The sequence below is a fragment of the Crinia signifera genome, chromosome 19 (genome assembly GCF_055691185.1).
Source record: "Crinia signifera chromosome 19, ASM5569118v1, whole genome shotgun sequence".
Lineage (NCBI taxonomy): Eukaryota > Metazoa > Chordata > Amphibia > Anura > Myobatrachidae > Crinia > Crinia signifera.
This window is the reverse complement of record NC_139226.1, coordinates 39,015,403-39,030,591: the sequence shown is the minus strand read 5'-3', so window position 1 is coordinate 39,030,591 and position 15,189 is coordinate 39,015,403. Positions and strand designations below refer to the sequence as shown.

Genomic DNA, 15,189 nt, shown 5'->3' with positions numbered 1-15,189 from the left:
ACTGGTCACATTCATCATACTCACGGCAGGCACACATTGCCAAATTGGATAATAGCTCTTTGTGCTGATCTGGAAGAATCCATTATGCATCCGAACGTGCAAAACAATTTGAGGAATGAAGAAACTAAGGCGAAGCCGATCACTACACATGCGCAACTGGGAAAAACGCCATGCCATCTATCGGCGAACACTGCAATTAGATACAGCACCCATAGGTGTGCGCACATTGAGTCTTAGGGGTGCACAGGCACCCCCTAATGCTGGGCCTACCCTTATTGACATCTCCCTGCCGCTAGCAAAACTAGCAATTCCTTTTTACCAAAGACTTTTGCTTTTTAGAACTGTATTCCATTAACAGAAGCGCCCATCAATCAATTATGTGTGTTTTGCATTGTTGTGTGGTATAGGGGTCCGACAGTCGGGATCCTGACAGTCATTATCCCGACTGCCCAGACCCAGACAGCATGGTGAGCGCAACTAAGCCCCTTGCGGGCTCTATTCTATTTTCCCTCTATGGGGGGGGGGGGGGTTAATGGACCCCCACGAGGGAAAATAGCGGGTGGCCGTCGGGAACCCGGCTGTCTGTGTTTTGACAGTCGCGATCCCGATGTCGGGAGAATGCCTGTCGGGACCCCATCCGGCACCCATCATATCACTACATACCTGCGTCATCCATACTGTATATGTTTATGACTGTATTTGCATGTACTGTTACACAGAGTAATTAGAAGATTAAAACTGAAATAGGCAGGATATAATGGTGTGGCTGAGACCATTTATATTATAGATCATGCCAATAGATGATGGTAGACACGCCTAATTGGCAATGTTAGACACACCCAATGGGCAGTGTTAGACATACTCAATAGATGGTGCTAGACACACCCCTTTGACGGTGCACCCCCTAATAAAATGTGCTACGCACGCCTATGATACAGCACCGCTACAGCAAAAGTCTCCTTTTCATTTGGGCGCACCTTATACATATGTACCATTATACTGCACAGGACTAGGATATATTTCTATAGCGCATTGCTGTCATTAATCTGGTACATGAACTTCCTGTCGCCATATGTGAGACTGATTGTTACTCCACACTATAAACCTTTTTATCTAATGAATAACTTATCTAGAAATAATGTCACAGACAACTGAAATGCCAGTAAAATCGTCATCCTTATTTATTTTACAATGTAAATAAGTATGGTGACAGGAAAAAGAAGAACGGCCAGGTTTTCCCAGTGACATTACGTCTTAACACTTATCCCATGTCCATGACAGTGGCGGAACTCCCGGAGGCAATGGAGTCATCTGCCGCCGGGCGCCAGGCTTAAAGGGGGCACTGGCTCCATTGCCTCCGATGTTCATTAGTGCCGCTGCTATGGTATGCAGCACAGTGCGGGCGCTGTGTGTGTGCCCCCCTCCCCCGTAGCCCTGTGTGGCGTGCATTGGTGCCCGTGTGTGCAGTGTTGCGGGTGGGCAGCCCCCCTCAACGTTTGCGGGTGGACTGCCCCCCCGCAGCTCCCCCTCCCCGTTCCCTTGTGTGAAGTAGCCGCGGCCGCGTCGCCGCTCCTCCCTGCCGCCTGGCAGCGCGGCAGAAGTTGCCTGAGGAGGACTGAGCCAACAGTGTCACTGTCAGTGACAAAGAGCCAGGAGTCGGGCCGCGGAGACAGCCCACCTCACACAGCCAGTGTGCGGTGACTGTCACTGAAGGTGGAAAGAAAGAGCCGGCAGCTGGGTGGGAGATGCTGCAGCGCAGGAGGGTGAGTCTATGTCTCCCTGAGATCCTTTCTTTGTCTCTTTCTCCATAATTCTCTCTCTCTCTCTCCTCTCTCATTTTTTCCCCTCGCTCTAACTGTGTGTGTGTGTGGGGGGGGGGGCACCATCTTTAGTCTTGCCTCCGGGCAAACTTACGCCACTGGTCCATGATATTCCTTTAAGTCAGCAGTGGGCCATAAGCGGCCCTCCAGCTGTTGATGAACTACACATTCCAGCATGCATTGCAGCAGTTTCAGCATGGCCAAATAGCAAAACTAAGGCAAGGCATGCTGGGATGTGTAGTTTATCAACAGCTGGAAGGACGCTTATTGCCCACCCCTGCCTTAAGTGATCCAAATTGGCCATGCCAATAAAATGTTAAGGCCCCAACTCTCCCCCAATACACTACGATGGGGCGGCCAAACAGCCAGTGCTTCTGACCCCCAGTAGGGTAGGTCAGACTAGATCAGTGCATTGGGAAGAGAGCGCTCCATAAAGCAGCACAATAGCCACTTGGCTGCCATTCTTTCCCACCACAGGCAGGTTGACAAACCCCAAGAGTCAAGAAAAAAAAAAAGGTCTGAATGAGGGAGGGTAGGCGGGGAATCCAGGACCCAACTGGCAAAATGTCCTCATCTCCACCCTAAAACAAGCCCCCATCAACATAATTGGCTAAGCTGCCAAGCCTTTTAACCCTAAAGTAGCCATACTGTGGAGCTTCCCCAAACTCATATTTCCTAGGAGTTTATACTTGCTCCTGCAAGCACCCGCCTGTCATTATCATGCATGCGTAGGGTTGCCAGCTCATGCATCATGGATTCCTGGAGATCCCCTCCCTCAACCTCATTCCAACCCGAAATGTGGGCGTGGCCTTGTAAAAATGGGCGTGTCCTCACCAGAAAAGTGGGCATGGTCTCTGTCATACAGACAGCGGGGGAGGAACTGATGAGCCTGAGCCTCTCTCATCTGTGTGAAGTGCGTCCTGCCCACACGTGACCACACCCGATGCTGGCGGCACCTGCAGGCTGCGGCCGTAGTGGCTACATAGCAGAGAGGAGAGCCCTATTGGTGGGCAAATAGCAGAGTGTCACTGTTCCTGTGAGGCAAGTCGTTGCACTGGTATGAAGCAGGCTGTTAGAGATGACTGGCAGGGATGTACACTTTTGCAGGCCAGCCTGAGTCTAAACCCTAATACTCTTCTCTCACTTGCTGTGGCCCTGTGGGGCGGTCTGTTGACAACTACTGTAACTCCAGGAGTGCTAATACTATGGCTGGCGTTACATGGTATGCTGGGGCAGGCTTCAGCTAGGCAGGATGAATGAGGAAGGGGCCCTTGATTGATGGGGTCTCATCACATGTGAGGCACTAACTGGCCCACGTTGCCCTGGGGTTTCAAGGGACTAATGGGGTCTAGATGCAGCTGGCTTCTGCCGGTCTTCACTTACCTGGATTGGATGGCCAGTATATTGCTGGTCTGTTGCTCAGTGTCTACCAGGCATATTGGGGTCCATCCTATTAGCGCCGAGGGGTGCGAGGTTCCGTTCGTGTGCTGCTGGAAACAGCACCGGAATTGAATCTGATCTCGCCCCCTTCGCTGGACTGTATTAGTTTAAAATTGCACACAGCCCTATGGAGGTGCGAGCACTTTTAAGCAAATTCAGTCCGTCGTAAAGTGCGCCTGGTGCTGATTTGTGAGTGTGAATCATCCGCACCTAATAGTATTGACCCCATATTGGCTGTGTGTATGGGCCACCCGTAGACCGGACATACACTCGCTGCAGGGACTAGTGGTTATTGGAAATGCACCGGCCGAGTTGTGATATCTTTCAGGACTGATGTGCCAGTGTGTATGCAGAACACGCGGCCTTATCCATCTGCACATATATCAATAATACCCCTTTCAGACAGAAAAATCCCCAAAACCCAGGTATTTCCCGGATACAAAAACCCGGGTAGAACTAGGCAGCAAGGTGCTGACCACCTTTCACACGGGAGCAAATACCCGGGTATTTCCCATGTCGACCCCTTTCACACGGAAGCCGGATTTTTCCTGCAAAACTCTGTGTGTCATAAGAAAAGGACAGTTTTAAAGGCACACAGAGATGAGATCATGAAAAGTGGGAGGTGTCTGCTCACTGCATTGCATTAAACATGGCTGACAAGTTGCAGAACCTGGAGGTCATGAGTGCTCTGTGTGTTTTGCTGATTTCTTCCTCCCCTCTGACATTGAGCAGCTCACGGATCTCCTCATCTTTCCAATGTGCCATGGCCATTTACTGCTGCACTGCACGCCACTGCCACGCCCGCTCAGCCAATCAGGGAAGCTGAAAAGATCAGCCAATCACGCAGCGCCATGCTGCACAGCCAATCAGCATGATTTTTCAATAGTCGGGAGAAAAACACGGGTCGAACCCTTTCACACAGCCACAAACACGTATCTGACACGGGAAAAACCCAGGTGAATACCTGGGTCGAAGTCCCGGAACTTTAGACCCGTGTTGACCCTTTCAGAAGAAAAACCCAGGTCGACACGGCAAGAGCAGGGAAATTCCCGGGTCTTTTTTTCTGTCTGAAAGGGGTATTAGTGTGTACCCAACCTTAGTTTACTACATGATGTGTGTGGATTATTAGGTAGACAGACACTATTGGTTGGCAATAGGTCAACTGACACATGATATAGGATCAACAAGGTCTAGGTTGACATTGAAAAAAGGTGGACACAAACAAATGGTCGACAGGAAAAGGTTGACACTGTTGACCTATCAACTGGATACCTACGAGCCCTGATTACTCAACGGCTATTTCAGCCTGATGCTGGGTACACACTAAGATACGGATCGGTCAGGATGTTCTCCATACAGGCTGCACGATCTCTCAGGACTGACATTACAAATTTGCATGCGCTCGTCCACCGAGCTGTCAATCACCGGCGGCTCCCGACACAGCTGCATGGGTGCTCGGCTGATCACCCGTACACACAGCACGATACGCTGATGTATCTTTTGGTGCACAGCCGATGCAATATAACTGCGCAACGCCGTTCACATATATATCGTTCCTACACACTGGCCGATGGTGCAACAATATATCGCATATCGTCCAACATTAGGTACAATATGCTCTGTTCCTGGACTTAATGTACAATTGCCCTTACCGATGTTAAATTAATGAGCCGGGTGTTCTAACACGGGTGAAGGCAATTGTAGAGTAAGGAAGTCTAGGAGCAGAGCAGATTGTACCTACTTCAGGGTTGCCTACCTGACCCTCTCCTGCAGGGACACATTGCTCTGCTCCTGGACTTCCCTGGTAACGTATGATTGCCATCACCTGTGGTGAAACACCTTTCTTCTCAAGTACCTAGCGCCCCACAGGTAATGGCAATCATAGATTACCAGGGAAGTCCAGGACCAGAGCATATTCTCAGGTAGGCAACCCTGCTTCCATTTAGTAAATTATCCTACTTCTATCTCTTATCAGGAGACACAAAGAGAGACATATTTTAAAGTAAATATTCCTGTTCTTAATCGTGAGAATGAAGCAGGAAATACTGTACTGCTCACCACACCCAGAGTGACTGCATCTCCTAGGTCAGGCTGCTTGTGTTTGCTCCATTCACGCCCCTTACCTTAAATCAGCAGGTGATTATGGTTGCAGGTGCAGCACTGTTTCAGACACTGGTGGTACAGAAGAAACAAGTTACATCAGAAGACAGGCTGCCGCCACCTGGACTTATGGGTTAGTAGTATATGCTTCTATGCTATCAGTGACTGCGTTACCTTGCAAGGATTACTATGTGTTCCAGCACAAAATGATGACAAATGTAATCAGCCTACATGGGTCAGATCAGATTTATATGTGAGAATGGTCTGATTCTGCTACTGTATTTCAATATACTGTATTATACTTTAATTTTTATTATTATTATTTTTTTATTTATTTTTTTCATCTGTTATAATTGTTGAAAAAACTGCATCCTGGATTGCAGGGCTAAAAAAATAGCTTAGAATGAAATTATTCCAACAGCGGGCACCAGAGGAAATAAATGTGACCGCATACTTTTTAAATGAGGACACTGATAAATTTCACAGGTTCTCAAGTACCCCCAACAGTTCATGTTTTGCAGGTCTCCGCACAGAATCACAAGTGGAATAATTAGCTCCACCTGTGATCTCTTAAGATGTGTAAGTTAATAATGAGTGCACCTGCCAGGTGACCTGGAAAATGTTTGCTGTTGGGTGGTCCTGAGAACCGTTGTTGAGAACCACTGATCTAGCTGAATAAAAGCAGGTGAAACACAGGGTTGAAGTCAGCCAGCCACAGAACCTGTGTAATTCACGCGTGTTCCTGTTTAAAGGGATAGTACGGTAAGCCTAATAATGAATATATGTAAATGGAATCTTCGTCATTCATCCCCCCCCCCCCTTTTTTTTTTTTACGGGTGGTGGTGAATTAAACTGCGAAATATCCCAAATGCAAGTCCGGTTTCATGTTCTGTATTATACTATTTTAATATGTCGGGGAAGTTTTGCGCCAGCATTGCTAGACCAGTTTGTATTCTAAAGCTCACATCCTCGCCCACTGAATGGTGTGTTCTCTGTGTGTACACAACTTTAACAAAAGTAAATTGTTGTTTCATTGTATTACCATTTTAAGGCTTTATAATCCCATAGTATGCTCGCAGAGATTTTTATTATTTCCTCCCCCAAAGCAAGGTACGTGTAAGTACAGTATAGCATATTTCCACACATGTCCCTCTCCAGGAGGGACAGCACGCTCTAATTCCTGGACTTTCCGCTTAACCCTTTGAGTGCCAAGTGAATTTGTCAAAATAGGTGTGAAAATTACCATTGTTATCCATTATAATGAACTATGTTTACTTTTTATATAGGAGATTTAGGGGGGTATTCAATGTCAGGGGCACGGCTGTCGAGCTAGCGCGACAGCCGTGCCCCTGTCCCGTTCTCGGTCAGCTCGCCTGGAGCTCGGCAGTCGGGATTCAATGTCCCGGCTGCCGAGCGGCGAGAAGGGGGTGTGGCCGCGAGTTGATGACGGAAATAGACGAGCTCCGGCCGGGAGCTCGCCTATTTCCGGCTTTTCTCGGCAGAACAAGCCCGACAGCTTGTGATGTCGGGCTCGTTCTGCGCAAAACCCCTGTTCAATGCTTTCGGGGAAGACAGCATTGAATAGGGCCCCGCAGCCATCTCCCCCGTCGGGAGATGGCTGCGGGAGCTCGAATGACATTGCATACCCCCCATAATCTATTTTTAAACAACATTTTTCCGTTTGAATTTATATAACAAATGTGAGTGACGCTGGCATTTTTAGTGGATATTTTGCGCATCTCTCACAGATGTTGGCGCACAAAGGGTTAAATTCTGATTACCATCACCTGTGTTGAAACGCCTCTTATCCATTAACCTGTTTAAAACATGCGAGGGCCCTCTTACCTCTTTGACTGTCTGTAAATACCCAGTTTGTTGTATCACTGACACCAATTGTAAAGCGCAACATTGCGCTATATAACAAAATGTTAATAAATAATGGAAGAGGGCTGTACAGAAACAGACCATGTTGGGAGGTATGTGTATAGAATTGTATACTGCATGTACAGAACTATAGTTCTTCCAATCTACCCGTATATGAAACCATACACTTGCTCCGTGCTTTGCCTAAGCAATGGTTTCAAAGTATTTGCTTTCAAGACTAAACCTCCCCAGACCTGCGCCTGGCTGGTGCATTATGCAAGGGAAGGGTGTGTCTACAGGAGAACCTGCAGCTGCTGTGGAGCTTGGCAGTGTGCTGTAGGTGGCACTGCTCCAGAGGGGAAAAATGGTACCATTTAAAGTACAAACCAGGAAAGTAGCATTGTGGTTTGGTACACATTGACCACATCATAAAATGATCATATATAAAATCTCCGGGTCCTGTAACCTATTCATACTAAAGCTGTGTACACATGGGCAAAAATCAATGGCAATATGGTCACTGAATGACCATATTGCCAGCGATTGGAATGTACAGCGGCGATAAATTATCGGGTGCGCGCTCCTGTTTTCAGCCCCCTTATGGTCCTCCGACCAGCGACTTCCCCCTGCGACTTCCCCCGGCAGTGTGTCATTTTCATCAGCGACCATCTCTGGTTGCTGATGAAAACGGGACACTGAGCAATATATTGCCAGCGATCATATTGCTCCGTGTGTACACAGCTTTAGAGTAGCACACTGTTCTTGTGGACATTGGATGGAGTAGAGATTATGGCGGATAAGATTTCATGATGGAGTGGTATATGGTGTTTAGATTGACATGCATTTAGTCAACGCTTGAAAAAGCAAGATCGACAGCCAAAAGGCTGACATGGGTTTTTCACTTTTTTTGAGCCGACATGTGCCGACAGGCGGTATTTCATGCCCTACCATCCACTACGGTGCAGTGGGAGAATAAAATAGTGTGCTGCGTGCAGCGAGGCACCGTGTCTGAATCATGGCGAGCCATGTGAGGGGATGGGGTATAATTAGGCATTGTCCATGCCGACATTCAGGACAAAAAAAAACATGAAACGTTCCTGTTGACCTTTTTGACTGTCGACCTAATGCTTGTGTCAAACTTCCAACCCTGTTGACCTTAGCCGTGTCGAACTACGCCCGGTCGACCGTCGGTGGTCGACCTTTCTAGTTGTGCCTGCAGCATCACACACACATTAAGGGGGGGTATCAATCTTTGGAGATTGATAAATTGGACAGACATCAAGCATACTTGCCTACCTACCCGGAAATGAATGGGAGGCTCCCAAAAATCAAGTGTCCCTACCGACCCCGCGGATAGATAGGCAAGTCTCTCTTACCCTTCTTGCACCCCCCCCCCCCCCCCCCGTGGCTGCCCACTTACAGAACACAAATGGGTGGACTGAGGGGCACCCAGTGACATGGTTTATGCTGAATTGCATAATTGTGCCCCCGCCCCCTCAATGGCCACGCCAATTGGAATTAGGCTGCCCCGTTCCTCAGGGAGGGAAGGTAATGATGAGAGGTCGGTAAGAATGAAATAAAGTGTTAACCAATCCATTTCTAACTGCCAGGAGGAGAACTCTGTATTTAATCCCTGAGTGCTGCTGAATGCTATTGCTATACATACTGTATAATATATATATATATCAGGGTTGCCGACCCTCCCGGCCCCCGGAAGGGTGGGCAACCCTCCCGGATTCAGGGGGGACCCCCGCTGACCCCCGGATCGCGGCATTAAAATGCCGCAATCCTCGGGTCTCAGAGGAGGGGGCGGAGCTAAAACGGCACAATCGCGTCATTTTAGCCCCGCCCCCTCCATGGAGATACCTGAATTTGCTGCTTTTAACAGTATGGGGGCGGGGCTTAGGGATGTCACTCGTAAGCCCCGCCCCCTGAGCGGCTGCTGAAACTCTCCTCTCCGGGCTTCTCCCGGAGAGGAGAATGTTAAAGTCGGCAACCCTGATATATATATATATATCAGGGTTGCCGACTTTAACATTCTCCTCTCTTGCCGAATATATATATATATATATATAAGTCCAGTAGAGGGATGGCACTCAGAAATAATTTGACATGAGTCAGATGATAGTCAACGTTTCAGGGATCTGGTCCCTTTTATCAAGACATGAATAAATGGTGCAAAAGTACATGTATATATACAAGACAGAGTACTTACAGAAAGTGATTCCCTTCACCCAGCCACGCTCACTCACGGAGGCAGGTGACGTCATCTCTGCGCATCAGCGCCGACGGCCTGACCGATCGGGGGGCGTGGACTCACCGGAGAGCATTGTAACCATGGGGATGACAGCTTGTCAACGGGGCCAGTACTCGCAACGAACTGCTCTGGCCGCCGGCGGTATAGGCATCGATCGTATATATATACAGGTTGAGTATCCCGTATCCAAAATGCTCGGGACCAGGAGAATTTTGGATAACGGATTATTCCGTATTTCGGAATATTTTAATATTTCAATGATGTATTTTGAAGTATCTTGCATTTATGCTGTATAAACACATAATATACACACAAATATATTTTATTACCACATAAAATACACACAAACATATTTTAATTGTTCAAAAAACAAGGTTTCAAAACGTGAAACAAAATGTGTGTACTATCTCAGCACTGAATTTGAATGCCAAGCAATCATTGTCTTGCACATATATAGTGCCAGTTACATATCATGTCCCCAGTGATGCTGTTACATATGTCCCCAGTGAGTTTTTAGCAAAAAAAAATTTTTTTTTCACTTTCTGGAATGTCCGTATTTCGGAATAATTCGGATAACGGATATTCGGATACGGGATACTCGACCTGTATATGTATATATATATATATACAGTGGTCGAAGTGGGGCGGTATACGGGGGTATGCCATACCGCCACTTTAATCTGAAGATAAAAAAAAAACTTTTTTTCCCCCCTCAGGATGCTCTCTGATCACTCAGCAGCGCATATTGTGCTTTTGTAATACCCCTGTACAACGGGGCAGTCTGGCAGGGGACGTTGATGGACAGGGGGGTGTCCGAAGGTGCGCACTATATTCACTCTTTACTTTTCCATACCCCCACTTCAAAATTTCCACTTCGACCACTGTATATATATATATATACAAATCCAGATGACAGGCACACTCCTCATCAAATACAACAGCCGCGGTGCTTCCAGCCAGTACAAAATACAAACGTCCTCCAGAAGCGAGCACCCACGGACTTCTTAGAAAATAACACTCAGTACTCTGAGTTTAATGTATATATATTACAATCTTGCACGTATAAATACTCAGTGCCTTTTTTAAAGAGACTTTTCCTATCCATTAACTCCATTTCCTACTGGACCCATGTTTTCAACTTGAAGCTTCGAGGAATGTGACCTGGGTGAGTTTTTACTAAAGGGCTTGTGGACCCCCGCTTTAGTAAGTTGTGGGGGACATACTCTAGGCAGTTTATTTTCTATTTCATTGTAGTTTGTTTACAGGAACTGCTTACTTGTATTTGGCACAGTATATATTTTTTAGTTATCTACAGTGTATTGAGTGATGCGTATATATTATACATTTTTATTAATACAAATATATCATGTAGCTGGGACGGGTACACCATTTACAAATGATGGACATATGGAATTATTGTATTACTGTATGAAATACAAATCTGATCTTAAAAAAGGTTATTGTACTTGCCAAGGAACTCTGCAGGAATAGGGCATACCTGGATAAATGGGGTGTCAGTCACATGATGCACACACCTTATTATGTTATTCGCTCTTTAACGGCTATGACTGCTGCTCCGGAGCCACCCAGCAGGTCACCACTAATCTAACCATGTGGCTGGAATGTTGATGGGGAGAGACCTTTAACTATTCCCTTTTTATCCTTAGGGTTGTCCGTTTTAAATTATCGTAGCATTTGTACACTTGACCTAACACAACATTTCTTGCAGACTCTTCGATATATTCCTTAAAATAATTCCAGATAAAACAAAAATTTAGTTGAGGAGTTTTTTGACCCTTTAAAAAAAAATTGTAGCTGTCTAATTTTCAAAAATGTTTTCTCTATTTTTTTTTCTATAGCTGGAACCATTGGGAAAATGAACAAATGTCTCTTTTGGCTCATAGGAACCTCTTTACTTGTCCTCGTTGTTATGAGATTTTCATACATTTACTATGCCAAACTGGATGTGAAGGTGTTCATGGACGTGGCGGGGGACCACGGAAAAGCTAATAGCTCAGAAAAAAAACTTGACACTGCTTTAGCACCTGTTGTTGCAAACACTCCGAAACCGCTGACCGGTATGTGGACTGTAAATGCTATTGGCCGCTTGGGTAACTTAATGGGGGAGTATGCAACGTTGTATTCCCTTGCAAAGATGAATGGTCATCAAGCTTACATCGTACCAGGGATGCACAATCAGCTGGCGAAGATCTTCAAAATTACATTGCCAGTGGTTCATCAGGATGTTATAAGTCGGATCAAATGGAGACATTATGGGCTTCACGATTGGATGTCTGATGAATACCGAAACATTCAAGGAGAATATGTTAGCTTAGGTGGTTACCCTTGTTCATATACTTTTTACCATCACATAAGGGATGAGATTCTTCGAGAATTTACTTTCCATGACTTTATCAAAGAAGAGTCTAACAACTACCTTGCCAAAGTGAGAGGAGAACGTAAAAATGTCACCTTTGTAGGGATCCACGTCCGTAGAGGAGACTATGTACACGTTATGCCAAACACGTGGAAAGGGGTAATTGCCGACAAAGGATACTTGGAGAAAGCCATGGACTATTTCCGAAAGAAGTATGAAAACCCGCTGTTTGTGGTGACCAGTAATGGCATGGATTGGTGCAAAGAGAATATGAATAATTCACTGGGAGATATTCACTTTGCCGGTGATGGTCAGGAGGGCTCACCGGGACGTGACTTTGCCCTCTTGGCACATTGTAACCACACCATTATGACCATCGGGACATTTGGTATTTGGGTGGGATACTTGGTGAGAGGAGAAACCATCTACCTAACAAACTACACTTTGCCAGATTCTCCTTTCCTTAGACTCTTCAAATACGAAGCTGCTTTTCTGCCGGAATGGATCGGGATACCAGCTGATCTCTCCCCACTTCTGAATAAACAGAACCCTTAATGAATACTCCTAGAGTTCCATGAATTTTAAGGAGACCAAAGACCATATTCATAAAGAACTTTCTTTTAAAGTCTTCACAATGTAATGTAAAATAATTGCCCACCATGTATTTATTGCAATGCTGTGTATGGTGTTGAAAGATAACTAAATATTTGTTTTTTTTTATACCACATCTCATTCTGAAAGATCCTTTAACCGCCTCCTTTTTTATAGTAAATAAAGGGGGGGGGGGGGGAGAAACAAGTCCGGTAAACTGAAATTGTAAGCTCTAAAGGTGCATACACACGGGCATTTATTGCTGGCAATATGGTTGTTGAGCGACCATATTGCCAGCTATTGGAGTGTGCACCGGCAATAAATCGCTGGATGCACGCTCCTGTTTTTAGCCCTCTTATGATCGCTGGTCGCAGGACCTTGCTCCTGCGACCAGCTGATTCCCTCTGCGGCTCCCCCAACAGAGGTTCCCTTTCATCAGCGTCTATCTCTGGTCGCTGATGAAAAGGAGACACTGAGCAATATATTGCTGAGCAATATATCGCCCCCGTGTGTACACAGCTTTAGTGTCTTATTATATTATAAGAAATGTAATAAATTATATATTATTAAATTAAACATTATTATCCCTGTTCTATACTAAATGTATATTGCAGGGGCAAAGGTGGTGCTAACTGCTGTCCCCGTAGGTTCCGTTCCTGGTGTGCCAACTGAGATTCAATACTTTTGCTATCGATGTGGGAGAACCAGATGGCAAAGGAGAACTGATTTATTTATTTATTTTTTTAAATGTGTCTGGACACGAAGCATAGCTTCGACACCCGGAAGCCCTGCCCCCACATTTTGATTGGCCCTCAGGCCATTCAGTCAAAGATAATAACCATCGATAGCTAATACAATCGATGGCTAGGTGCAAAATCGCCATCGATGGCGACTGCACCAATGGCCATCCCTACATACAGTAAGATCCTTCTCCTGATAATATCCCTCAATAGCCATAAAGAGTTTTTGCCATCTGAAAATTGCATCAACCAAAGTTTGGTCCATAGGGGTCAGTCTGCCGTGCCCTTTGACATTAAAGAGGGCTGTGGTGTGCAGCAGTAGTCAGACGGCTTTTTGATGGGTATTTCTGTGAAATCTCCTGCATTAGGCTGTTACAAAGCCTGGTTACATACAATTATGTCGAAATTGCAGTGCACCGACTTATTAACTAGTACACCTGTTATTGTTTCTCTATGGAAATGTTTAGTATAGTGTGTTTAATACAGGGGCAGCACTAGTATTCTGAGTGTGTGCACATAATAGTGTACTGTATAGAAGGGAATCCCTTTTTATGCCTCTTGTAATTTGACATCCATTAGTGAGTTTATTGTGTAACAAAACGTAAATTTGTGGCAACAGAACTGTAGACCCCTAATTATCTCCATACCGTAGTTTTTCATTCATCTTCTAAACCCCAATTTCACGTTGTAGTCTACATCAGTAAGAACAGAAAATGTTATGTTTACCTACAACTGTTAATCAATATATATATTAGTCCTGCAGCTTTTATTGGCTCGACTATCTAGCATTGTATTTTTAAACAGCATTCGAGAGGGAAACAACAGCAAATTAACACGCAAATCAAATGACCCAAAATATTATTGCCTTAATTGCACATATTTTTTAATTTCACAAATGTATGTGTGTGTGTGTGTGTGTGTGTGTGTGTGTGTGTGTGTGTAGGGTTTGGGATCAACCTAAACTAATCATCTAATAAAATGGGTATATACTGTATGCAAGGTATTCTCAAAGGAAGGACCAGGTGGCTCTGTAATAGACTTTTAATTAAAGTCCAAGGATGTTTACTTTAGCCAACGTTTCAAGGTTGCGCAGGACATGTCGTCATCAGGGTATTTAATACACCCAGATGACAGGGCCTTCATTGTCTGGAAACATTGGGGCAGATGTATTAAGCCTGGCAAAGAGATAAAGTACAAGGAGATAACCAAGCCTGGCAAAGAGATAAAGTACAAGGAGATAACCAATCAGCCTTGAAATATGACAGTTGGGAGTTGATTGGCTGGTGCGTTATCTCCTTCCAGTTTATCTCTTCACCAGGCTTAATACATCTGCCCCATTGGCGAACCTGTCCATCGTTAAATAGTCTGTTGGAGTGCCTCCAGGTCCTGCCATTGAGAAGACCTAGTTTCTATAATTTGAGGATGGCACCCTGAAAATATACCCACTATCTGTGAGTGTCTTTCTGTGTGCATAGGTGGCTTGGGAAATAATAATGTGAAATGTCTTTCCTTTTGGTTGCCTTCCTAATGAGGTACTGTAAATGTCAGATTCCTAGAAGGAAGAGTCTGAACTCCTTTTGGTTGTAATTAAGCAGTGTTGGATTAAAACATGGTCACCTATATTTGAGGATTGCACAGAAGAGCCTTGGAGACCTTAGAGAAAGCTAAAGTGGTTCGCACTTTATCTTTCTCCGAAGATTGTCTATTCCTGGAAATTTTATGTTTCAGTACACAATTGCTTCATTACAATACCCAGAGGTTCCACCTCTTCCTTTCTAGGATTTTGATCTAGATAAATAGATTTCACATACATTCATACTAAGTAATGGGTTAATGTGGGAACATGATGATTGTCGATTAAAGCTCTCTGAGGGGGCCTACACACGGGGAGGTTTTGCTGAGTTATCTTTCAGGGCCAATGTCCTCCGGTGAGAACACCGGCGATTTACTAGATTTATCCAGCATGCTGTATATTAAACGCCAGGTGATAGCGGAGCCGCA

The 15,189-nt window shown here is 45.3% G+C and overlaps 1 protein-coding gene across 5 annotated transcripts in view; it reads left to right on the top strand.

Moving 5' to 3' along the window:
• Positions 1–12,606, top strand: part of LOC146041803 (galactoside alpha-(1,2)-fucosyltransferase 2-like) — a 37,881-nt gene extending 25,275 nt beyond the window's left edge. Inside the window, exons 1-3 of one of the 5 annotated variants that reach the window (XM_083161696.1) lie at positions 5,147–5,182; positions 5,413–5,493; positions 11,340–12,606. In XM_083161696.1, the coding sequence (XP_083017822.1) occupies positions 5,490–5,493; positions 11,340–12,412 (1,077 nt within the window). In that variant the 5' untranslated portion in view covers positions 5,147–5,182; positions 5,413–5,489 and the 3' untranslated portion in view covers positions 12,413–12,606. Of the gene's footprint in view, positions 1–5,146; positions 5,183–5,340; positions 5,494–5,996; positions 6,123–11,339 lie in introns of those variants that run through there. The other 4 variants (XM_083161697.1, XM_083161695.1, XM_083161698.1 and 1 more) reach the window with 4 other exon arrangements.
• The last annotated feature ends 2,583 nt before the right edge of the window (positions 12,607–15,189 follow it).